General features: G+C 36.5%; 1 protein-coding gene across 1 annotated transcript; it reads right to left on the bottom strand.

The window, feature by feature from the left end:
* Positions 1 to 11,205: 11,205 nt before the first annotated feature.
* Positions 11,206 to 12,741, bottom strand: LOC127498404 (lipocalin-like). Its single transcript, XM_051867710.1, has 5 exons — positions 12,609 to 12,741; positions 12,136 to 12,212; positions 11,940 to 12,053; positions 11,740 to 11,841; positions 11,206 to 11,662 (listed from the first exon to the last, which is right to left on the bottom strand). Exons 1-5 carry the CDS (start codon positions 12,677 to 12,679, stop codon positions 11,652 to 11,654), a joined length of 375 nt encoding a protein of 124 aa, XP_051723670.1. The 5' UTR covers positions 12,680 to 12,741; the 3' UTR covers positions 11,206 to 11,651.
* Between the last annotated feature and the right edge of the window lie 12,443 nt (positions 12,742 to 25,184).

The following is a 25,184-nucleotide window of genomic DNA, read 5'->3' as shown; positions in this document are numbered from 1 at the left end:
ATCCATCCATCCAATCATCCAACCAATCATCCAACCCATCCATCCATCCATCCATCCATCCATCCATCCATCCATCCATCCATCCAGCCAATCCAGCCAACCCATCCATCCATGCTCAAATACTTATGTAACTTTGTGGGGTTCAGTATGCATTAAATTCCATCCGTCCGTCTGTCTGTCCGTCTGTCCTCAAATACTTATGTAACTTTGTGGGGTTCAATATTCAATATCCATCGATCCATGCATCCTTTCATTTTTGTTTTTAAACATTTCTTTAGTCAATAAATTCATTTTTGTCATTGCCTCACTTGAAACTTTATGACTGGATTAGACAGCCAACCAGTGTTCACTGAAGGAGCATGAACTTCAAAACATCATGTTTTCAATTGGGAAATCTTGTACATATAGCATTAAATCAAGTAAACTAAATTTCCCCAGCTCACATTTTCTCTAATTTACAGGTTTTGCCTTGATAAATGAATCCTTAATTAAAGACAAATTAAATATAACTCTAAAACAACTTAATTTCTCTAAAGTGGCTCATGCATTGAAAGTCTTGCGATTGCGGCGGGAATTAACTCTCATTGCAATCGGGTTGTAATAATGATTCTTTAGCTTGAGGGAAATTTCTTACTCTCATTGGATGACATTCTAAAGCAATCTCACTTTAATCAAAATGTCCCACCTACCTACTCAATTATCATTAATCAGAACCAATAAAATTATATTTCTGAACCCTATCCCATGTTTCATTCTTCCACAGAAAAAAATCATGAACATTGTACAGTATGTACACAAACAGATTACTTGATTCTGAAATAATCTGTTGATGCTAAAACCTTTGTAACAACTCAACAAGGGGAGCGTAATAGGTAAAGGCTGTAGCATTTGCTTCTATGGGCTGAAGTATCACGCTGTAAATTTTCATGAGCTCTCATCTTTTGCTTTCCAGTCTCTTTTTCATTATGTCTCAGTCTTATTATTTCTCATGTGAGGATGGATGTTAAATTTAATTAAGCAGAAAATTTGGTCAGTGCTTTCTCTATCAAAAACGGTCCTCTGGATTTAACAGCCTAGAAAAGGTCTGACTCATTATACATGTGAGCGGTTTAGCCCTGCGGCCTGCCCTACAGGACAGCTCTCAGCAGATGAGTGAACAGTGGCAAACAATGTGTTTATTGATCCTGCAGGCTTTGCCATTTAATTTCCTTCAACCTTTTATATGGTTTAGAACACATGAGATGAGAACTTTATAGATCCGCTTCATAGAAAAGTCATCAGGCCAATAAATTGTGCTGATAAAGCAGTATGCATTATGCATTCATTTACTGACAATATGTTTGACATTTTGTTGGTATAGATTAACACTACAATATGCAATATACTTATTTTTCATTTTCATTTTTGCCTTTTAATTCAAATTGCACATTTTGTTTCTTCTTGTATGCTCTTCACTGACCTTTTCCAGTCATGTACAATTATCAATAAAATGAGGGAAAGGCTAGCGTGACCTCACTGTGATACCTTCTATCTTTGTGTTCATTCTGTCATTCGGTTTTACATGAAAAAGCTTCCAGGGCCCTCAACAGCTGCTCAACTTCCTCCGGTTTCCCTGTTGATCCTTAATCCAACAGGTAATGGGTAGTTGATGTGGCAGGTCTGTTAATTAAGGCTAAATTTAATTTAGGATTTACGACTAGGCCCACTGATCAGGTCAGATCTGATTAAAGGACAGTGTTTAAAGAATACACTTGGGAAAATGATCACATGACAATAGATGATTATTTAAAAAAACAAAACAAAAACATGACTGCAGTTGTTGTCATAACAGGCAGAGGTAAGGTTTGCAGATTTTTATAAAATATATTTTAGAAAGACACTTATAACATTTATATTGGTTTATAAAATTAATAATTGCATTGGATGCAAATATATACCTTTTTTTTGTGAAACTGCTGCAACACGCATCCATTTGCTCTTCAAATGAGCGGTTTTTATGGTTCAAATCAAATAAATTCAAGTTGCAGTCTTAAAGGGATAGTTGACCCAAAAATGAAAATTACCCCATGATTTACTCACCCTCAAGCCATCCTAGGTGTATATGATCTTCTCTCAGACGAACACAATCAGTTATATTAAAATATTCTGGCTCTTCAAAGCTTTATAATGGTTGTGAATGGGGCTTTAGATTTTGAAGCCCAAAAAAGTACGTCCATCCATCATAAAAGTAATCCACACGGCTCCAGGGGGTTAATAAAGGCCTTCTGAACCGAAGTGATGGGTTTTTGTAAGAAAAATTTCCATTTTTAAAGCTTTATAAACTATAATAACTGGCTTCCGGCAACGGCCGTACACATGTTGAGTTCTGGCGGAAGAGTGACCTCTGACCCGACGCGTGACATAGGATGTAGGAGTAGCGTAAGATTAGACGCCAGAACTAGACTCGCATATGGCCGTAACTAGAAGCCAGTTATTATAGTTTATAAAGTTTGTCATGTCATTGCTTCGCTTCAGAAGGCCTTTATTAACCCCCTGAAGCAGTGTGGATTACTTTTATGATGGATGGATGCATTTTTTGGGCTACAAATTCTCGAGTCCCATTCACAACCATAAAGCTTATGGTAATGTAATTCTGATTGTGTTTGTCTGAATGAAGATAGTCATATACACCTAGGATGGCTTGAGAGTGAACAAATCATTGGATAATTTTCATTTTTGGTTACAAAAAAAATTGAAATAAAAATGTTAAGACATTTAAAAAATAATGGTAACACTTTATTTTAAAGGTACACTAAGTAACTTTTTTTTTTTTTTTTCAAAATTAACAAAAAAACTTTCATTCCATTTTTTATTGACTTCTAAAAATTATCGTGTATTCTGATTTAATTTAAGTACATCCAGTTAATTCATATTGCTCAGTAGTTATTTGTGAAGTTACACTGTAACAATGTCACCTTAAAATAAAGTGTAAACAAAATAATTTATACACACAGCAGCATATTGGGAAAACAGACAACTCTAAGACTAAATCACAATGTCAAGGGCAAGCAATTCATCCATGTCTTCCTTTCAAATCCTTCATGTACACATTTGGCAGATGTTTTTATCCAAACCGTATTACATTGAATTCAAGGTACAAATTTTAGCAGTTACCTGGGGATTAAACCCATGACCTTGGTGCTGCTAAAGCCATGCTCTACCGTTTGAGCTATAGGAACAAACTTGTTGCTGCAAACTTGACCTTAGACGTCCCTTCAATTCTCCTCAGTCTGTCAAACTCCCTTCAATATTTTCTCAGAATTCCAGTAGCAAGAATCTCTGTCTTTATGGTAGATAGTGCACCGATCCTCATGGGAAATATAGTGCTCTGAGTGGTGAGGGACATAAACACATGGAGGGGGAGGCTGGATTGAGTTATTCTGAGGTTGTACATCTTTCCAGGTGGATAAACTACCATTTTTGAGTCAGGAAGCATATTGATGAGAACTGAAAAAGAGTGACATGATGTTAAACAGTTTGTGTTTTCGCATTTTGCATGCCTCTCTCTCTCTCTCTCTCTCTCTTTTTTTTTTTTTGCAACAGCAAACTTGCGACTTTTTCGAATCTGCATAATGCACAGAAAGTACATAAAGCTCAGTGCATGTGGTTCATTGCCTGAGATGAATGGGAATGCTAACAGTTTCCTCCAGGTATTATAGACCTCCTTTGGGTGTAGTAATCCTGCCCAAAACTGACAACTCGCAATCCTTTCATTCCTTTTATCATTTTGACCCTTGACTAAATGTTTCTAAATGAAACAGAATAATTGTGATAAGACTAATGTGATGGACAATGCTGTAAAATAACCATAATTAGAGATCATGCCACTGTGGAAACAACTGGCAAAAGAATTATGATCATCTACGGCATCTATCGCCCTCGCACATCTGTTGCCATAAATCTGGTATTCAAATTGAATTTGCGATGCATGTGAACTGAGAAATGAATTGGACCATCTTTTGCCATTTACCAAATGCCATCTGTACTGTTCAAAATCACCAGCCCTCATACGTGTACATTTTCCCTCAGAGACAAGGTAAATCACTTTTCTATCATCTCTCTAGAAAATAATTTTTTTTTCTTGGAATTACATCCAAAATTTCTCACAAGGAAATATCAGCTCATTTTAAAACCTGTCATTTATAAATCCCATCTGAATCTGTTTCCCTGTCCATATCTGCATCTCTGCTCATGCATTCATTTTTATATGACCTATTCCTCTAACTATAAAACTGGGTGATTGTTTTAATCCTCCTGTTGTAGATGGCAATTTTACTGTGAGCTAATAAAATACAAATTCCATCTGTAGAAACGCTGACAGACTCCCCTTTAGGACAAATGTGCTCAGCATGCTGTAAAAATCCATGATAATTATCTTGCAATATTAGCTTTAGCACTGGAGGACACTCCAGGAAGCTCGTACTGTTTGCTGTTCTAATTTCAGGGGCATGCTTCTTCGTAGTCTTCAGGGAGCACATACATATGGCAAATGGAATGAATACGCATGAAATAGCAGACAAAGTGGAGCGAGTTTAACTGGTGATGGGCTCAAACAAACAATTTCAACCTAAACCAATTTATTAGAATGAACAATTTCCTCCAGTGAATTACTGGAACTACCAGCATCCTCACGGAAACCTCTTTTCTCACTGCTGACTGAAAAGAAGCTGCAGGGACTTGAGGAGGTTGAGGAAACATAAGGAAACTGAAAGTAAGCAGAGCAAACTTAAAGTGTAACTTCTCAGATTTTCAACCCGCATTGTAGTGTTACAATGTCGGTATGAAGAATGTTTACTCGTTCTCCATGTTACTTGGACCGAGAAAGTCATGTGCTAAAAGGCTTTCTTGAAAACTACTGCATTTTTGTATACCCGCCCACAAACAGTTGGATCAACAGAGGGTTATTAACAGAACAGTTATTGTAAGGGTTGATTTATCACTGAAAACTGTATCATACTCTGTCTACTCTTTTAAAAGTATTATGGTAAAATTGAGCACTACAGCAACAGCTTTCTTACTTATACACAACAGCGTTTTGCTTTGGACAGAACTGACAGAACGTTAGTTTCTTTCAGTTTTTCCCCTCTGTTTGGCCTATGTGTTTGTGTTCAGCCAGTTTGAATTGTTGACTACAAACACAGAGGGTATTTCAGATTTTCTGTGGTGACATTTTCTCTGTATTTATGACTCTTTGTAGCCTTTAGCCACTGCCTACAACACTCTGGATCTTTCAATGGAAACCAAAAGTAACTCACTCCCGCTAAACGTTTATTTACTCCTTGAAATCTTGCTCATGGGAACAATACAAGTCGACACTATTATGACTTAAAGTTTGCTAAGAAGTATTTCCTACTAAAGCATGGCGGTATTTGACCTTGGTAAGAGTATTATATCAGACTCATGGGAGTGGCCTTGGATGGTAACATGCCCAGTGCATTATGGGAAGTTTTCTTACCTATTTGGCAAAAGGGAACAACAGCCTTTTTTCTCTCTGAATTCTCTTGAATGCGTATGTGCGCAGGCGTGTATCTAAGAAGACCTGAAGGGACATAGAAGAGGTAAGGGACATTAGGAAGCTGAGGAGATGTAATGAAGCTGAAACAACATAAGTTGAGGGGGCATGAGGAAGCTGAGCTGACGTAATGAAGCTGAAAGGACATTAGGAAGCTGAAAATACTTGAGGAAGCTACTGTAAGAGGACATTAGGAAGCTGAAGTGAAAGGACATGAGGAGGCTGAGCTGACGTACTGAAGCTGAAAAGACATTACAACATCTTTGTTGATACTGGAACAACATTTCAATCAAATTTGAGGGACAAGTTTACAGTTTATGTCAAGAGGCTTACAATCAGGGTTAGGTGATTCTACCACATTGTTATTCACCTATCATTTCCCTCTGATTTTAGGGATAAGTTATGGGTAGGATTAGGTTTAGGGGTAGGAATGTTGCTCCAGGATCAACAAAATATGTTGTCCCAGGAACATGTCACGGTTTTGCTGCAGGTTTTGCATGAACAAACAATACTCCAGTTTATGATGCTTATATGAGGAAAAGTGATACTTATACTTTATACTTATTCCTGTTTAGAATGTAGAAATACAGGGTATTGTCACTACTTCATAGACCTGAGCAGTACAGTAATATGAAAGAACAAATAGTGGCTACACTTAACCTCACACAGAGCATGAGAGACAGAGTGAGCTTTCAGAAACAATAGAGCGTTACCTCTCCCCTATAATTGCATTTCTCTTCTAAGGTCACCTGAGGCTATCAGCTACTGGGTGGAATGTGCATTATAGGAAAAACCTTTTACACTATTAATGTGTGTCTCTGGCAATACAGATAGATGGAAACAACTTTCAGCTGTGAGAAATCATGTGCACTAGAAACACTATTTTCCTGAACCCTGCTCTAGAGGTATAAGTCAGAAGGAAGAAATTTCCAGCTTTTTTCTGCCATATGTGACTGTAATGGCAGAGTGGAAAATATGTAATTTGCCTCAGGTCCCATGTGAACCCAGCACCTCTGCTGTGGGAATAACTGGAGTGGTGCCATTCAAGTCAGAGAATGCCAGGAACTCATTTCAGTCTTAAACTTCCTATTTTTAACAGAACAGTAATGGCCTGGAGTATGGGTGACAGGGTGGCATTGGTAGAAAAATTGGACAAATAAAAAAAAAATTAATTGCTAGTACTTGGCAGGAGAGATCAAAGTTGTGGATCAAAAAGTCCTTTAACAGAAGTGCAGCAAAAATCTGGTGGTCAAGTTCCAGATAATTCACACTCTGAAATGTAACTGGACATGTGCTCTTCTCAGTTCCAGTATAATGGAATGTGACAGGCAGCGCAGCACATTTAGCTGAAATTGATTTTCTTTGAGCACTTCTAATATTGCCATCAGTCCTGAAGAGGGCAGAAGAGGCTTCATTTAAAGACGTGCACACAGTACTGCCATGATGCAGTCTGAACCTTGAGAGAGAGAGCATGTGGCAAAGGATGGAAAATTCAGTTTCAAGCAATTTATATTCTCAGTGGTGGCATTCAGAAAATGGCCTGAATTTTAAAACTCTCAAAAGGAACATTATGTTGAAAAAACTCACTTCCACATGGACTTAATCTGCCTCAAAGCAAGAAGATGGGTTTAAGTCCCATGAGGCCTTTCTCTGTGGAGTTTGCATGGTTTCCCTGTGCTGGTGCTCCGATTTCCCACACAATCCAAGGACATGCAGCACTGATGATTTGGATACACTAAATTTTCCAGTGTGAGTGTGAATGTGTGTGTGTGTCATCGATGAACTATGCAACCCTACATAGAACAAAATAACAACTAAAAGTGATATTTGTAATACCTTTACTTCTAAACACCAATGGATTAGTTCAAACAATCAATATATGTTATTAGAACCATGAAACATTGATTAACGCATATAGAGAGATATGTTGACCGCTGGTTTTTGGGTGATGCAGGTTCGATTCTGGAATGCTTCATATCTTGATCCCATTCCTTTTTCTCAAGAGCCCAAAATTACTTATATATATATATATATATATATATATATATATAAAAATAAATAAAAATAATAAACAAAGCATGCTTTTTTTCCAACTATTTGTCAAATGGCTACAACAAATTATACAATAAAATAATTTTGAAGTTCCACATGAACACCAGATTTATGTCAGTATTGGACAGATTTGTAAAAACAATGAGAACCTTTTTTAGATCATTAATTTGCACTTTGTCTGTTTCTGTAGGGTTGCTTTTATGCTCTAATACAGCCTTAACAAGTGAGACATTTTATGCTACATATGACAAACATACCATTTGCATGCCTGAAAGCTATTGTCCCGTCTAGACAATTCACCATACCAGTAAAGCTCTGACAATAGCCTAAAAAGCATTCCCAGCAGGCAGCAATAATGAGCCGGAATAGGACTGTATGTCAAAATGACATGGGGCATAAAAGTGCTCCAATCATTCATGTTTAGTTTTGAACTGAAAGTAATCAAGCACAAGTCCGTTTTGAATAGAAGACTGTGCAGTAAAACGGAAGACAGTCTTATCTTTATGATGGAGGGTCAGTTAAGCTGGTACGTACAGCCAATGGTTTTTCTGGCAAAAGACATAATTTTTCTATTTATTTAAAAGGAACCAAAAGAAAATATGCTCTTTGTGATATGTTTCTATAGGCTGCAGTATTCCAGTGACCTTACATAGGACAAACTGTCTGGAGAATGGATGGATAGATGGATGATTGTATATATATTTAATATACAGTATACATATATTTTCTTTTAAAATATATCTCCCATTTATCATGATTGCAAGGCTGTACCTTTTATCAACAGTACTGTATATATTTTTAAAGAAAAAAATCCATGGTGTTTTTAATTTGATTATGAACAACATTATGAATGTTCATATTGTGAATACCAATCCTAACACAGAAAAAGAAAAATCCACTACGACCAAACAAGACTTTGAAATATACCTTGATTATTATCTGTGATGTTAACCTTCTACCAATCCCTGAAGGACATTTCTTGGAATGTGAAGATGCAGAAACATAAATTCTCACTTTTGTTAAAAATATAGTAGTGAAATATTGGTCATTTAATAAAGACGCATACTGTGCAACTTTTCTATTTATCAGAAAGACAGATTTTCTTAACAGGGCAGTACTTTGAAGAATGAATACATTTAGACCAGGGGTCACCATAGGTCAAGGACCCCTTGGTGGACAAAACCCTTTTTTAGGTATAACTGAGCATTGCATTTCAAGTCTGGCATATGTAGTACAATGTTAATGTATTTACTTACTTTTTTATGATGTTTGATTGCTTAATTTGGCAAGCCATTAAAAACATTATTAATGTACGAAGTCATGTATATTACATTTCCCCACTGCCAAAATGGGCTTTCAATAAAACTTGGCTGCCTATGCATTAGAAAGGCAGAAAAAAAAAAAAAAAAAAAAAATTAAATCAGTGCTACCTGACTAGAGGAAAAAAACAACTGTTTTCTTTCCCTTTTCTAAATAAGTAGGACAACTTCAACACCCATAATGCACTGGGTATGTTGTCGTCCAAGGACACTCCCACCAGTCTGCTATGGACACACTTACCAGAGTCAAATACCTCCATGTTTTAGTAGGAAATACTTCTTAGCAAACTTTTAGTCATAATGAACTTATATTGATCCCGGGTGTAAAAATTCAAAGAGTAAATAAATGTTTAGTGAGAGTGAGTTACTTTCGGTTTCCAGTGAAGGATCCAGTGTGTTGTAAGCAGTGGCTAAAGATAGGCAAAAATCCCTAAGTCAACGAAAAATCTGAAAAACCTCTGTGTTTGTAGTCAACATTTTAGACTGGATGACCACAAACACAGTGTTTTAGGCCAAATGGAGGAGAAAAACTGAAAGAAATGGCCATTCCGTCAGTTCCACCAGAAGCAAAACGCTGTTGCGTACAGATAAGAAAGCTATAGCCATAGTGTTCCATTTTTACCATAATACTGTTTAAAGAATAGACATAATACGATATAATTTTCAGTGATAATACAATAACCTTACAATAACTGTTCTGTTAATAACCCTCAGTCAATCCGACTGTCCATGGGTGGGGATACAAAAATGCGGAAATATAAACTGTAGTTTTTACAAAAGCCCTGTAGCTGTCAACATTTTTTTTTGTTAATAAATAAATATGAATTTCTCAGTCCAGGTAACACAGAGAACCAGTGAACATTGTTCATTTACATATACTACCAACAATGTAACAATACAAAACAGGTTGAGAATCTGCGAAGTTGCACTTTAATAGATTTACATTTTACTTCATATATTTTAATGTAGCTGCACTTTAGATTTGGTTTTGTTTATTTTTGTTAAAAAACATTTTCCTTTTCAGTTCCAAAATATTTGGTGAACCTTTTGCAGCAAGGCCACATAGTCCCTGGTAAAGACCCCAGATTTACACAAAAATCACCTGCTCATAATAATATAATTTAAATGAAAAACTAATTTAATTTATTTATAACTAATTTGATTAATTATTTAATCATTTTAATGTTCTTCCTAGATGTCCCCAAAAAGAGGTTTTGTCGGATTTACACAATTCTAATACTAACATAGTACTAACCTTGAACTATAGGGGAAGAGAGATATTGTTTTTGTAATTTTCTGAAACATATCAGTGGATACACTCCTTCCCAATACAAACAACCTATAAACCTCTTCACGATTATCCTTTACACTGAAGCACCATCATATCTCTCACATTTTCCTTAAGAAGTAAATATGATGTCTCTTTACATGGCATCCATCTTTTGATTCATTTCCTCCCAGCCAGCCTGAACGCACCAATAAAGACCCAGTGCAGATATCAGCGCTATCACATTCACACTCATCACAAGAATCTATTACAGTAAAAACCTTCACTCCCTCCCAAAGCCACTTTTTCTTTTTATTTAACTGCACAAATCCTGGCCACAAACAAATAAGACAGAATAAAAGGGGAACGCTGCATTATGGCACAGGCCATTCTATCTAAACTAATGTAGCTGGAGGAGAGAGAGACTCACTTGCTGAAAATGTACTGAATGACCTTTTATCAGTACAAACCTTCCATTTTATTAGCAGACAATGGCAATGTCTCTGTTTGCAATAACACACTTTCAGCAGGAATGTTTTGGGGCCCAACATGGTGCATATTTTGTACATTCATGTATGTATCTGTACGAAACTCGAGCCAGTTCTCAAAGAGGCAAAAAAACTTTCAAACTTACATTTTTTAGCTCTGTCTACCAGAAATTTGGACAACATTATGCCAAGAAAACTGTGTCTTCTCGACATGTCGACAACACAAACCAAAATCTTCCAAGTCTCAGGTACAAACAGTGTTTGGGTCAAATTAGACGTTGTTTGTGGAAAGCCAATGAAGAACATAGGCTGAAATTATACAAATTTGTCACAAACCTACAAATGTTTGGAGTAACTGTTGACTCATTTCAGGCAATTCAGAATCAGTTCTTTCTTTTGGAAGACAACGACTCTATTTATCGTGCACTTTGATCTTTGAAACATTGCAGACCTTTTACATTCACAAAAAGCTACATAACACACTACATGAAAGGTAATATTCAAAAAAAGTGTAATGGGGCACTTTAAATAGTCTTCTTATATTTGCAGAGGTAAATACATAAGTAATTAACAGTATTTTGCATCCAAAAAGGTTTATTATTATTATTATTGAAGTGGAAATTAAATATACATGGAGAATTTTAATGTAACACATCAACATATTGCCCTTTGTAAATCTATTTAATCCAACAGCAGAAACCACCAAAGAAAAAAATTAAAGCACTGTTCGTATTTAGAGGTGCGACATATTGATCACTGCATTCTTACCATGAGGTGCTGCTTGAGATTTCTTTGCAGAAGCACTGTAGCAAATTAATTTATCATAATGTGAAGAGAATGTAAATGTGTTTAAGGCACATTGAGGAACTAATGTTTCCATACTAAGAGGCCAGAATGAGACAGGTCTTTATTTTCATGTGAAATGATCAGACCAACTGAAGGTCTTTCTGTGGTTGATGAGACATTTAAGCAACTTAGCATTCACCTGCAAAACAGTAGTTAAAAGTTAGTTTTAAAAAATCAGTTATTGTATCAGTGACCACAAGGATTGAGAAAATGTACCGTTCATTGGCAGTATAGCAATGTTTTCCTCAAGGATGCCAGTGTCCAGGGAGAACTGCTTAAACTTCTTCTTCAAGTCCTCAGTTATTTTTGAGGTACGACCTGTGACCGTGACACATTCAGAGTATGTCTTGCATATTTTCTTTTTTTTTTTTTTTAATTCAGCTATATTGTGAAATTTAGATGAAGTGAGCTATTACTGTGGAGTTTGTTGAGAACCTCAGATTTCCCTTCCTTGGTCTTGATGGTGTGAACGATCGCATACTCATCAAATACAGCATCAACCACGCGCATGTCGTTGTCATTTCCCCAACCTGATAGAATCAGATACATTTAGGCCAATGATGATAAAGAGCAATCTGACCATTAGCTAAAGGCAAATGCAGGAAGACTTACGCTGGTTGTAGAAGACAAAGCGTCCAGGAATGTCAGTTTTCTTGGCAAGATTATTCATCCTGAAGCAGGAACCATCACTACTAAGAAACAAGTGAAGCACTTAAAATTCATTTTATTGTAAGCATGAGAACAAATCATCAAGACCATTCTTCAAGGCAAGATACTACTACTAAATTGTTTTCTTCATGCACTGGCCAATTTTGAGATTTTACTTCCATAACTTGTCATATTTATCTGCATGTCTGTCTATATTGTAAAGGTTTTTACAGAACCTTAATTTAAAATCTGCCTGATTTATATAATATTTTTTTGCTTTTATTTATATTTTATATGGTGATTTTTTAGCATATTTAGGGCATATTTAATTAGATAATTATTATTATTTAAACTTATTTCAGAAAATGTGTAATACAAAACAATTGTCTTATAACGTACGGTGATGTTATATAGTTAATCTGTGGTGTCTTGCTTACTTTAGATGAGTGTAAGTGAGATCAAGGTCTCCATCTTTGGTAGGCACCAGCATGGCAGTTCCCATCTTCATATCAGCCTTGTGACTTTTGACAAATGATTCTGCATTTGTAGCAAAGCCAACGAGATACCACTTTCCTCCCATCTGCATATAATGGAATTGGAAAAAATGAATATAACACGTCTAAAACTCTTCCTAACTATTCGTCTAGGACTTCCCCAATACCTTAATTTATAATATTTTGCAGTAAAATTGCAAGGTAAATTTTGTAACCTTTTCGAGGTCAAAATCAGGCAGCAGAGGCGAACACCGCAAAGAGAAGTACGCAGAGTATTTTCAATATGACAGTCTTCATGGCTGTAGATGTGTAGGGCTCACTCTCTGTATGCAGTTCAGAAAGCAAATTTAGAGAAGATGAATGGCAACCACTGTTTTATATTGCAGAATTAGTCCCTCCCACATCCAAAGACAGTCATTTCACAACATGCACATGTGGAACTTTCCAGGTATTTGAGGGTGCTCAAGGGCAGATTTGTAATGGTTTGATATTACCCTCAGACTGACACCCGAATGCATGCAAACATGATTGTTGAAGATGATGATTGATTCAAGCATCCTAAAGTCGACTCTGTTGTGGCATAAATAAAAGCTTTTGTGATAAAATGCAATGCAGAATATGAAAATGCATTGTATTTAAATCAGCATTTGGTCTTTTGCAGAATTTTATGCTCCAGGTAACTGTAAATAACGGGTACCGCAGAAACTCATTTTGAGTTCATACAAGCTCTTTTCTGTGTTTGATGTTTCACCTATTAGAAAATGTTTTCCTTAGGATTCTTTTTTGGAATGATGGATGTGCAACATGTTCACCCCTTGCTGGCAGATAGAGTCTTGTTTTAAGATTTACACCACACTAACATCACCAAGATTCCATTGTCTTGTTTTATAAGTGCTTTTTTGTTACATCTAGAATGGCTTGAAGAAAATCACCACTTTTGAAGAAGGAAGAAACCAGATATTCATGATTAGAGGTAGATTAGATGCATCCACCTCATTATCTATGGTGGATAAAGTCCTGCTTATTATATTGACAATGATGTTTAATGCTGCAGTATGTCCATTGTTCTTCAAACTAGAAAGAAGGTTTAATATAACTTAAAATAACTTAAATTCTTTCATTCTCATTGGAAATAGGTGCTTGTGGTGACATTTCTGCAAAATGACTTTACAGTGCTTCTGACACGTTTTGTGATACTTTCAAAATTAAATGTCCAGTGAGTAGCCCTAAAAAGTGTGTTCAGTTTTATCCTAAACAGATTGCAAAATAAGATATCAAAAAATGAGAGTAGGGAGAAAAGGGACAAAACCAAGCAAAAGGTGCAGAACTGAGTGAAATAGGCAAGGGTCACAGCACACAAAATCGGTCATCCAAATAAAATCAAAAGTCAAATAAACCAAGTTCAAGGTGAAGCAGGGTCAAAATAAAACGAGGAAACAAAATTATCAAGGGAGAAGTGACCCATTCAGGAGGTGTTACAATTAAGTAACCCATTCAGGAGGGCTTGTGTATAAAATTAGTGAGCATTACTTTCATCTTTGCCACATTTAGTTGGAGGAATGCTCTGTCACACCAGTGTTCAAAGTCATCATTGATAGGACCGTGGTCATTTTCATCAGAGTGGAGGAGACTGAAAATTGCGGAATCATCAGCAAATTTTAAAATATATCTATTGTCATGCTGACTGAAATTGTCAGTATAAAGAATGTAAAGAACTGGTGAAACCCTGATGATATCTCCTCAGATAAACACCCGTTCACTCTTACCCTCTGTGTTCTGTCCATTAAGAAATCAAGAATCAAGCCAAACATCAAGAAGAAAAGTTATGAGCTTATCAGCTAAAATATGGGGTTGAATTGTATTAAAAGCGGATGAAAATTCCACAAATAAAAATGATGGTAACACCCTCATGCCGTTCCACACCCGTATGACCTTTGTTAATCTTCAAACACAAATTAAGATATTTTTGTTGAAATCCGATGGCTCAGTGAGGCCTCCATAGCCAACAATGACATTTCCTCTCTCAAGATCCATTAATGTTCTAAAAACATATTTAAATCAGTTCATGTGAGTACAGTGGTTCAATATTAATATTATAAAGCGACGAGAATATTTTTGGTGCGGCAAAAAACAAAACAAAATAACGACTTATATAGTGATGGCCGATTTCAAAACACTGCGTCAGGAAGCTTCGGAGCATTATGAATCAGTGTATCGAATCATGATATTTTATTGTGACTAAGACTATGAAATGATTATAATGGTAACTATATTTTATTGTGATTTTGATATTTTAGGTCCTGCTTTAATTTTACTAAAAGGAAAAATTGGTCCGGGTTCTTATGGGTTAAGGCAAGTTCACTTTGAGAAAAACAAGCTCCCAGACTAGGGAGGTCAGCTATAATAATTGATTTGTCCTTATAATAATTGATTTGTCCCTATAGTTATTGATTTGTTCTCTGTCCAGAGCCTATGCGGCTGCCACATGACAAAAGTACGAACAGGTTGTACAAGAAGATAAGTTGAGTTTTGAATTAATCATTAATTTCTTATAATTTGTCTATGGCTAGTATTATTATGCGATTCAATGATCCAAGTCAGGAAAATGATCCGATCTTCCTATCACTAGTTAAAACAATGCACTTTCCACAACAGTAGGCTACTTCTCATGACAAATGGCATCTCTCCAGTGGTTCAAGTCTTACCTCTCAGGTAGGTCCTTCAGGGTGTCTTGGAGGGGTAAGGTGTTTAAGTCACAACATCTAGCCACTGGGGTGCCTCAGGGCTCAGTGCTTGGACCACTTCTCTTCTCCATCTACATGACATCACTAGGATCTGTCATTCAGAAACATGGTTTTTCCCATCACTGCTATGCTGATGACACACAACCTCCCATTCCAGTTAGATGATCCGATGGCAGCTGCTTGCATTTCAGCCTGCCTGACAGGCATTTCGGACTGGATGAAGGAACAAGACCTTCAACTCAACCTTGCAAAGACAGAACTGCTAGTGATCTTGGCCAACCCAACACTTCATCACGACTTCTCCATTCAGCTAGGTTTGTCATCCATAACTCCATCCAGGACAGCCAGGAACCTCAGAGTTGTGATTGACGATCAGCTAAACTTCACAGACCACATTGCTAAAATGGTATTTTCCAATTGTTATCCTCATTTGTAAGTCACTTTGGATAAAAGAGCCTGCTAAATGTTTAAATTTAAATGTATACTCCACAAGTAGTAGAACATACTGCATGTGAATATTTAAGATAAGATAAGATAAGAATATTTAAGTGATATTATTATATTTAAGTGTATAATAAGTGTCGAAATACATATTTGGACCACTGTATTTGTCCAAAGAGAAAAACTTCTTGATGTGTTAAACATGATACAGATCTACTGCCAAAAGGCCTTTATGAAAAGGCTTCAAAGCTTCTGATTGTCCAGGCTCTTTTTTCTAAACTAAACAAATCTAGGTTAGTTTAGATAAGAATGACAGGCTTTGAACCCTAGTCTGGAGGTCAGTGGGGTTTAGTCTGCATCAGACTGGTCGGTTGATTGGAATGTTGTTCCAGGATCAACAAAGATGTTGATCCAGAAACATGTTGTACTTGGTAAAATCAGGTTCACCTAGACACACACATCTTGGATATGATCTTTTAAACATTATAACTGAGTTGTCAACTGACCACCTCTGTGTCACTTTCTCTTTCAAGATTATTTTTATTATTATTATCATTATTACTATTATTATTATTGAGGGCCCAACCAGTGAAAGTACAGTACTTGGTTGGCAACTCTCTAGGTACTTGAATGTGTACATTAGTTAGAGACAGACAGAGAGGGCATCTGTGTGTGTGTGTGTGTGTGTGTGTGTGTGTGTGTGAGTGACAGGCAGTAGGTTGATGGGCTGTAGTGTTATAGGAACTGACTATAATTTGATTCCAGCTGTCTTTGCCTTCATGACCTGGAGTCATGCTGATCAGATTAGGAAAAGGACACCAGCAAACTTTTGGAAATCTATGACTTCATCTCTCTGTGGGAAGGACATCTTCTTTACGCACTGCGTTTTGGTAAAGTAACATAAGACCTCACATCCTTTTACTCTTGTTGCAACCCAGACTCACTTGAAATACGTGACTGGCTACATTTTTGCAGAACGGCAAAAACATATTTATACAAACATTTCACAGCAATTTCTAACACTAGAAGCAGTAAAACACCTACAACTTTTGTTCTCTTTCACACAAAAAGGCAGATTATCAATTAAAAAGACGTATTTTTGTGCGGTTCCTCACACAATGGGCCCTAATTTAACGATCTAAGTGCATGGTCTAAAGTGCTCGGCACAAGTGCACTTAGAGCGTATTTGAATCCACTTTTGCTAGTTTAATGACGGGAAAAATGGTCGGCGCGCCCGGCACATGGTCTAAAAGGGTTGTCCGTAGTCTCTTAATGAGTAATGGGTGTGTTTTAGGCATAACGTGCAATAAACCAATCAGAGTCTCATCTCCCATTTAAAAGCCAGCTGCGCTTTGTGGCATGTCGATTCGCTATTTACATGGCGGAATTTGCAAGCGGAAAAAAACTGAACGCTTCTCTAGCGAGGAAACGGCTTTAACCTCGCACACCAGGTTAGACCAGGTTTTTGTTGGTCAATGGCGCAAGTCTATTTCAGTTGCCTCAAAATAGCAACGCACCAACACATAGTCTGCTCCATATATGTGGCTTTTCTTACGCTCATCTGGCACAGCTTGTATTCAGAGCGCTCAGGTAGGAGTCTTGTGAAACAAGTCACAAAAATAAAAGAGCTCAAAGATTCGTAAAAGCAAGCTAAAATAGCTTAGTTGATTTTTTTGTCTCACGTTAGATTTTTGCGCGCACTATTGTATTAACCTTTTAGCATTTCACTTTTAAAATGCTGTGATGTGATACAAGCAGCGCAATATCATTTAGCAAAAACATACTCACAGACATGTTTTTTTTTTTATGACACTAAGCTGTTAAATAAACCCACATCAACAATGGAGGGGGAAAAAATTATATTGCTTAGCGCCTCTTGTGGCCATTTCACCTGAAAAGTGCAGCGAATTGTACCCAGAGCAACACATTTCAGATTTTGCAGAAATGTAGACAGAGTCACGTATTTCCAATGAGCCTGGTTTGCTACAGTCAGTTTAGCGACCACCCTCTGTTTTTTCCTTTACCGTTAAGCCTATAGTCCCAGACTAAAATGCATGTTTGAGCTGTTTTAACTGAAAGCAACTTGCGCTGACTTATCTTAAAATATGTCACTGCCATTGTTTTGTCTCAAGATGCACACCAGTAATGTTTCTCGAAGGCACGTTTATAAAGAGTAGTATTGAAAATGCACATGCACATCCGTAGGTTTGCCAGAGAACATGAGTTAAGATTCAGTGCCACTGTTTGTGGACACATTTTGGACATCTGTTCACTATGATTGTTTGTAATGCAGGATTCCTGGGAAACAATACTGAGACATACTTTGAAACAATGATTCTGACATTCACTGCATCAGTGCTAGCCTTGATTCTCATAACCATCACATGAATAATACCCATTGCCAGGTTTAGCAGATACAGCACTAGTCTGATTTGGGAGAACGTTGACTCACATGCTTTTCATTTCATATCCCTCCAAGGACACTTTTGAATTTTATCACAAAATGATTTGAAATGAAATGGAATTGCTTGTGCCAAACCACTATTTTCTGAGGAAGTAAGCAATTGCTCTTTGCACAGGGGGAATTATCATATTCTAATAGGCTTTTCATATCAGAAATTGAAAATGTTAGATGTATTGGCATCATTGGTGTGTCTGTACCCAATGTAATTTTAAGGTTCCTATGCCCTCTTTAAAAGGATTCTACAAGATATCTGTAATTGGTTGATGTAGAGGATAAGGTTTTTAGACGGCGCCAAGCCTGAAACAAGAGAATCTTGCCCTCTCAGCCTGCAAATGTTGTCTCTCCATCTCAGCTTCTGTCTCACCATCTTTCTGTCTCCATGTCATAGTCCATTAATGCCGAGTCACTCTCCTCTAATCCAGCACTTGCCTGGCCAGCAGAAAGAGCTGATTATAGAACAGAGGAAAGGTTAATTGAAAGACATTGTTGTAATGGTATTGTGTCCAAGCAAAGCAACAAGAATGTTGATATCGCTCTCCCCCCGCAGCGACGCTGTAATGAGTGACATTAAAAATAATTATCTAGGACACAAGCAATCCCCTCTATAAATTAGTAGTTAGCTTGTCCTTTCCTCCGCAGGGTTCTGGGCTTCCTCTGTTTAGGACCATTAGAGTAATAGTCAGCAGCTCATTTACAGGACAAAAAATAGAGATACAACACTGACATTATGGCTACAGAGGAAGGAGTTGATGATATATTAGTTTATGTAAATTACCTTAAATATGTAAGTAAAAACAAAAACTGTTTTATTTATTTAATACATTTATTTAATAGCAAATGCTAGGTGGTCAATGGGGCATAATCTTTTATAGGTATTTCTTAAATACTTAGTACTTTTTTCCTATCATGGACACTTTTATATGTCATTGACCCACAGCACATCTAAACCTTTAGAGTTCAGGGTTTCTTCAAATCTACAACCCTAAGCAATAGCATTAATTATGCTCTCTATTATACAGATATGTCATTTCGTACTTATTCAACACATTCATCAGAAATAACAATGGCATAAATTGATTTTGCATTCGGTCGAACGTTTCTCATATTTAAATGCTGAACATTATTCATCAGAGGAGACATTTGCATTGGCCATTTCATTCTATCCACGCTATGGGATTCCATTAATGAGGGAAAAAGTATGAGACATGGGGAATTAAGGCCTAATATTGATTTAAAAAGCTAGGGAGGAGAAAGAACATGAAAACCATCTGCGTTAGATTGGCTCTGACTGTGAGATCACCCCCAGAATTCATTACCGAAATTACATTAATGAAAGAACACTGATCACTCTGGCCAGAAATGGCAGGGTTCAGGTCATGAACATGAGCCTGTCATCCAGTATTCTCATAAAGCAGAAGCAGAAATTATATAAAGGAGACCAAAATGGACAGCGGAATAGAAGGGAATTAAAACAGAGTGCCAGCAGGAGACAAAAAAAAACATGGCTGAGCAAGACAAATCATGTTTTTATCTTTGTAATTCCAAATGCAGATATTCAGAGTAGCTGTTGGTGTAATGGCTCCTTAATCTTAACTCTGTACAGTTTTGACTTTGGAAATGGTCCTGTAATAACTTGAATATGTGATTACGAATGATAGAGGGGAGTGAAGGTCTTTATTTCACATCTCTCCCTATAACAGCCATCATGAATTCGATCCTCCTCATTTTATAATGCAAATCTCATTATCAAGATTTAATGGCCTTGACGGGGCCTCGGTGGCCATAAACTAGCCCTTAAATGCAAATTGCATTTCAATTGCATGATAAATCACTACTTTAATTTAAAAGTTCATAAACCTTCACACTTGTTGAAATGGGATTCCCTCCTCATTAGACAAATGAAATTTGTAATAATTTTAAAAACATGTAATTTTAAAACATGTTCAAAACTTAAAAAACAGCAATATATTTAAATAAAATATTCCTCTAGTACCATTAAAACAAAGCACAAATTTAAAGATTTAAATGCAGCACAGGTCTTCTGCTTAAAGTTAAAATTTAAAAAAGCCATATATATATATATATATATATATATATATATATTAGATGACCATTATTAGTTCCAGTCCTCAAATTTGATTGGCCAAGCTGATATGAGTTTTATCAGCAGTGGGACTTTTCACTGTTTGTGCTTGCGTTGCAGACAGACCATCTAGTAGTCTTTGCATTAGTGGTGGGGATTTTTCCACATACTCTTTCTGCAGGTTACATTGTTACGCCAGTAGGTGGCAACAAGTGACTCTTTTTATGAGTGATTCATTGAATCATTCACTCAAACAGTTTATTAAAAAAACGCTGATTCAAAAAAAAAAAAAAAAAAACACTGATTCATTCAGGAATTAAACAAGTGACTGTCAATGAATGAGTCACTGAATCATTTACTCACCCGATCCATTCAAAAAGGCTGATTCGTTCCAAAATTTAACAGTAAAGGTTTTAATGAATAAATCACTGAACCATTTGTTTATTCAAAACTGCTGATTTGTTCAAAAATATGTCTTTATGAATGACTCATTGAAAAACACTGATCATTCAAGAAAGCCAGAAAACACACAAAGATTTATTCTGCTTTGACTTCATTTGGAACTATTTTCGGTGACTGAGCAAAACTAGTAGCCTATATTATAACAGCCAATATTGTGTATAAAATCTACAATAACTCATTTTATTAACTTGTGCTATTGCTTGATTACTAACCAGAAAAATGTTTATTGTAATTTTTGTTATTAACAACTTTTTAATGTATTGAAATAACTGTAACACACAGCCTATCGTGGTTTATTACTTATTATCCTTTGGTGATCCTAAAAAGGGGTTCCAAAGTATAAACCTGCACAGTCTCAATTTACAAAAGGGCTGAAAATTATAGTAGAGCAAAACATCAAGTATATTATATGGCTCCCCTGACAGACTGAAGTTAAAGTTTCATATTCACTTGAAACCAGCCTCATATATTTTTTTGGGAAGCCATGTCAGGTCTACATAGAGATATGAATTACAAATGCATCAGTCAAGCTTGGCCTTATGGGTACCAGAAAGGCTTCTGCCCAGCTGCAAGCCTCCCCAGGGAGCGCTCAGGGAAGGCTGTGCAACCAGATATCCTTTCCACCGCTCACAGCGCTCAGTCTCCCAGCAGCTGGCCAACACCCTGGTGCCATGTAACTTAATTAAGCTGTGGATGGTAAATCAGAATCTAACCCGTGATCAAACAGTCTCAGTTTCTCGTCCTGTTTGGTTCCTCCTGAATGGCCATAAATCTAGCTGTGAATTAGAGCGCGAGGATAACATAAGCAAGCCCACCGAAGATGAAGCCAGGCAGTAATTTCAGTGTGAACATCAATAGCACTGAAACAATATATTTGTTCCGAAAAACAAACACTTGCTTCTTGAGCAGAAAATAGGCTATTACTATTTGTTGGTTTGATGTTTCTATTCAGCAGTCCATACCATTTGGATGAGTTTTTTAAAAATGTTATTCAAGTTAAAATTATTTATATAGATCGATGAGGTTTATATGTGATGATTCTAACATCATTTATATATTTTTAAGGGAAGGTGAAGTTAGTGTGTAATGTTGCTGTTTGAGTTATGACGCTCAAAGTTCAATGCAAAGGGAGATATTTTCTTTTACAGAAACCCGCTTTTTAAGGACTACAACAAATGGCTGGTAGAGACTACAACAAGCTTCTTCCCAGGTTGGTGACATCACAAACCTCAAAATTTACATAAACCCTGCATCGAGAACATGCAACAAATTGGGTGAGGCCATGTTGGGCTGCTTTAGAGAAGATGAAGAGTTGTTGTAGTAGAGTGTTGTTACCATACTGTCATTTTACACCGGACTGCTTCACAAACTAGGGTCAATTCAATGCTGGATTTGCACAAAAGATTTACATGACAGCACATGCCAATCAGTTCAATCAACTCCACAGCAACTACATAAATTTATCCACCAACCATTCAGAAATGTCCAGATGCATTCCAGATGTCCAGTTTCTCCATCAGTGTCCAACTATGAACAATGTAGGCTGAACACTGTTACTGAGATTCTCAAGCTTTGTTGTTGTTGAGCAACCGAAGCATGAGCTGTTAAAGCTCCGCCCTCTTCTGGAAAGGGGACCGGGAGCAGCAGCTCATTTGCACTTAAAGGGACAGACACAAAAATTCACTCAACCAATTTGTATAAAAATGCTGACTATAATGCTATATAGAAGTAACTTTCTATATATATAAATAAGACACTGAATCATTCACTCAACAGGTTAGTTGAAAAATGCTCAAATGTAAACCTTATTGGTTCTTGAATGCCACATGACCAAACATAATGACACGTGAGAACCAATGATGGGTTGGTTGACATTTTAGGGTTCGTGTCGATCTCGGTATATATTTGATGTAGACTATGTGTGTGTTGAAACAGTTGTTTGAATCTGGCAGGATAAAATTCACAAAGCACATTTTAAAACAAACTTACTCCATCTGAATAGTGACATGCATTGTAATATATTTAACAAAATGACTCAAAACCCATGAAATTGAATCCATTGTAAATATTTCTATGGCTTGTGTCAGTCACAATATGAAAAAGACATTGCTAACGCAGCTTATATGAACCCTTTGCAGACAGACAGTGAACTTACTCTTTGGTTAACAATCAATACCATATACAAGACTGATATTATGTTTTCTAAGAAAGTAGGTTGCTGCAATGAGCTGGTCAGAATAGACTTAGAAGTGATGGTGCAGTCAGATGGGAATATATTGATTTAGGAGGAAAATCTAATTCATGAAAGGTGGCAGACTCATGAATTGACTTTATTGATCCACTTAGAAACTGTGCATGGAGCAACAGACTGAAAGGAAGAGAAAAATAGAGATCTAAATCCGAGGAGGGCAGTATTTTGTTCACATTGACACATCTATACACAGTCATTATTTTCCCCAGTGTTCCTACTTTATCTCCTTATTTCAGTGCTTGTCTCTAACCAATCCAGCTAAATCCTAACAGGGCGCAGTAGCCGTTCCTTAATGCATAATTACATCTTGTGTGTCAACACGGCAGAAACAGCCCATAAATCTACTTTTATTCACTGCAGGGTCCGTAGAGTGGTCTTTTCTGTGCCTGTTAGGTCTAGAATAAAGCCAGGGAGTCAAGGATAATGACCTTTGAGGTCAAGCTCCATGGTCACCCCAAGCAGCCTCATGCTAAGCTATAAAACACAATAAGCTGATACCCATAACATCTCGGGGCTTGGAGAGAGTTTGCAATTCTTAACTGAGACGCCTGGAGAAGACTAAATGACAGCTGGGTGAACATCTATGGTGCTGCCTTACAATGAGGTGATTCATCCCAGCAGATCTTCTGGCTGAAGGATTACCCAGGTGTCAGAATGAGTTCCCAAAGGCTGGACGTCAGACATCTGTCAGATAGGTAAACACTGGATCAAAGCAGAACCAGGTTTTTGACAGTTTTGTAACATCCAGAAGCTTTACATTTTGATGAAGGAGCTTGTAGAATGCTTGTGTCAATAAAGAATTTATGAACAAGTTGTTGTCTTTGTGTTCCTGTGCACACAGATTTTTCTGCTTTGACATCAATGCAAAATGGCATATACATTTACTTGAAAGTACATATACATATACATGAAAGACATAACTCTAATATAAGAAATCCTAAGCAAAGTTTGGACCAAAAAACAAACAAACAAACAAACAAAAAAACCCTACATTTTCAGGAAAAAAATTGAGCCTTGCTCATGCAAAGCTTTTCACTATGCTATGGTGTGCTTGGTGGTTGCCAAAGAGTTGCTATGTTGTTGCTATGGTAATTTGAGTAGTTGCAATGTGAGTGCAACAGTGTCCGCCCACTTTTTCAGAGGCGATGGTTCTGGAAGGATTTTTTCCCCATTCATTTCTCCCATATAGGGATTTTTTTTAAAAAAGTCTTAGTTGAAACCATGAACCAAGCCAACCAGCTATGAGGTAATTCAAAACATTATAAACTTTGAGTTGAAGAATATATGACAAAAATACAAAGGTACTTGACGGCTTTAGTGAGGGAAAGAACTACAATCCCATGAAGCATTGTGAATGACAATCCAAAAGGATGGAGAAATTTATTGCAAAATATACATATATGTATACAAAAAGGCTATATATAAACAAAAAATATATAAACTAAGTACTTTGAGAGCATAGGGAGATTTGATTGTGTCATTCATAGGGTTTCATGGGAGTGGGTGGAGCTAAATAGCTTTTTGCTTGTTGAAATTGATTGGCAGAATTTTCTGTGCAGCATCATGGGTAATGTAGTTTTTCACCACAGATTCCTCTGATAAACATTATTTGAAAAATAAGTTGAAATAACTCAGGCTTTCGCTTCAACAGAAGCAAATACTACAGATTAACAACCTTGTATCTCACAGCAGGACAGTCTTTAAAGGTTTATAAGTTATCATTAAAAATAAATTTCCCTATAGAGAAAATTAGTTTTTACTTTTAGAAACAGACTGTTGGAACCAGTGTTGTTATTGTAAACTAAAAACTAAACCTATTAAACATCATTTTTGCTCATTTAAATAAAGCTGAAATAAAAAAATATAAATATTACATGAAAAAAAAACGTGTTGCCTTGGCAACTAACTGAAATAAAAAAAGGTTTAAGATGACGTGACAAATTACTAAAACTGAAATATAGTAAAAGTAAAAAATTACAATTAAAATTGAACTAAATAAAAAATAAAAGCTAATTTAAAATATTAATAAATAGTACATATATAATACTAAAATAACACTGTTGGATCAAGAACA

Source organism: Ctenopharyngodon idella, chromosome 17, assembly GCF_019924925.1.
Source record: "Ctenopharyngodon idella isolate HZGC_01 chromosome 17, HZGC01, whole genome shotgun sequence".
NCBI classification, from domain to species: domain Eukaryota; kingdom Metazoa; phylum Chordata; class Actinopteri; order Cypriniformes; family Xenocyprididae; genus Ctenopharyngodon; species Ctenopharyngodon idella.
This window is presented reverse-complemented; position numbering and strand designations above follow the sequence as displayed.

Bases quoted from the DNA above. Each gene is read 5' to 3' on its own strand.
- LOC127498404 (XM_051867710.1), bottom strand. From the start codon at position 12,679: ATGAAGATGGGAACTGCCATGCTGGTGCCTACCAAAGATGGAGACCTT. The intron at 12,213-12,608 runs GTAAGCAAGACA...GTTTCTTAGTAG, and splicing joins CTCACTTACACTCATCTAAA to TGATGGTTCCTGCTTCAGGA. The intron at 11,842-11,939 runs GTAATAGCTCAC...TCACGGTCACAG, and splicing joins GGTTCTCAACAAACTCCACA to GTCGTACCTCAAAAATAACT.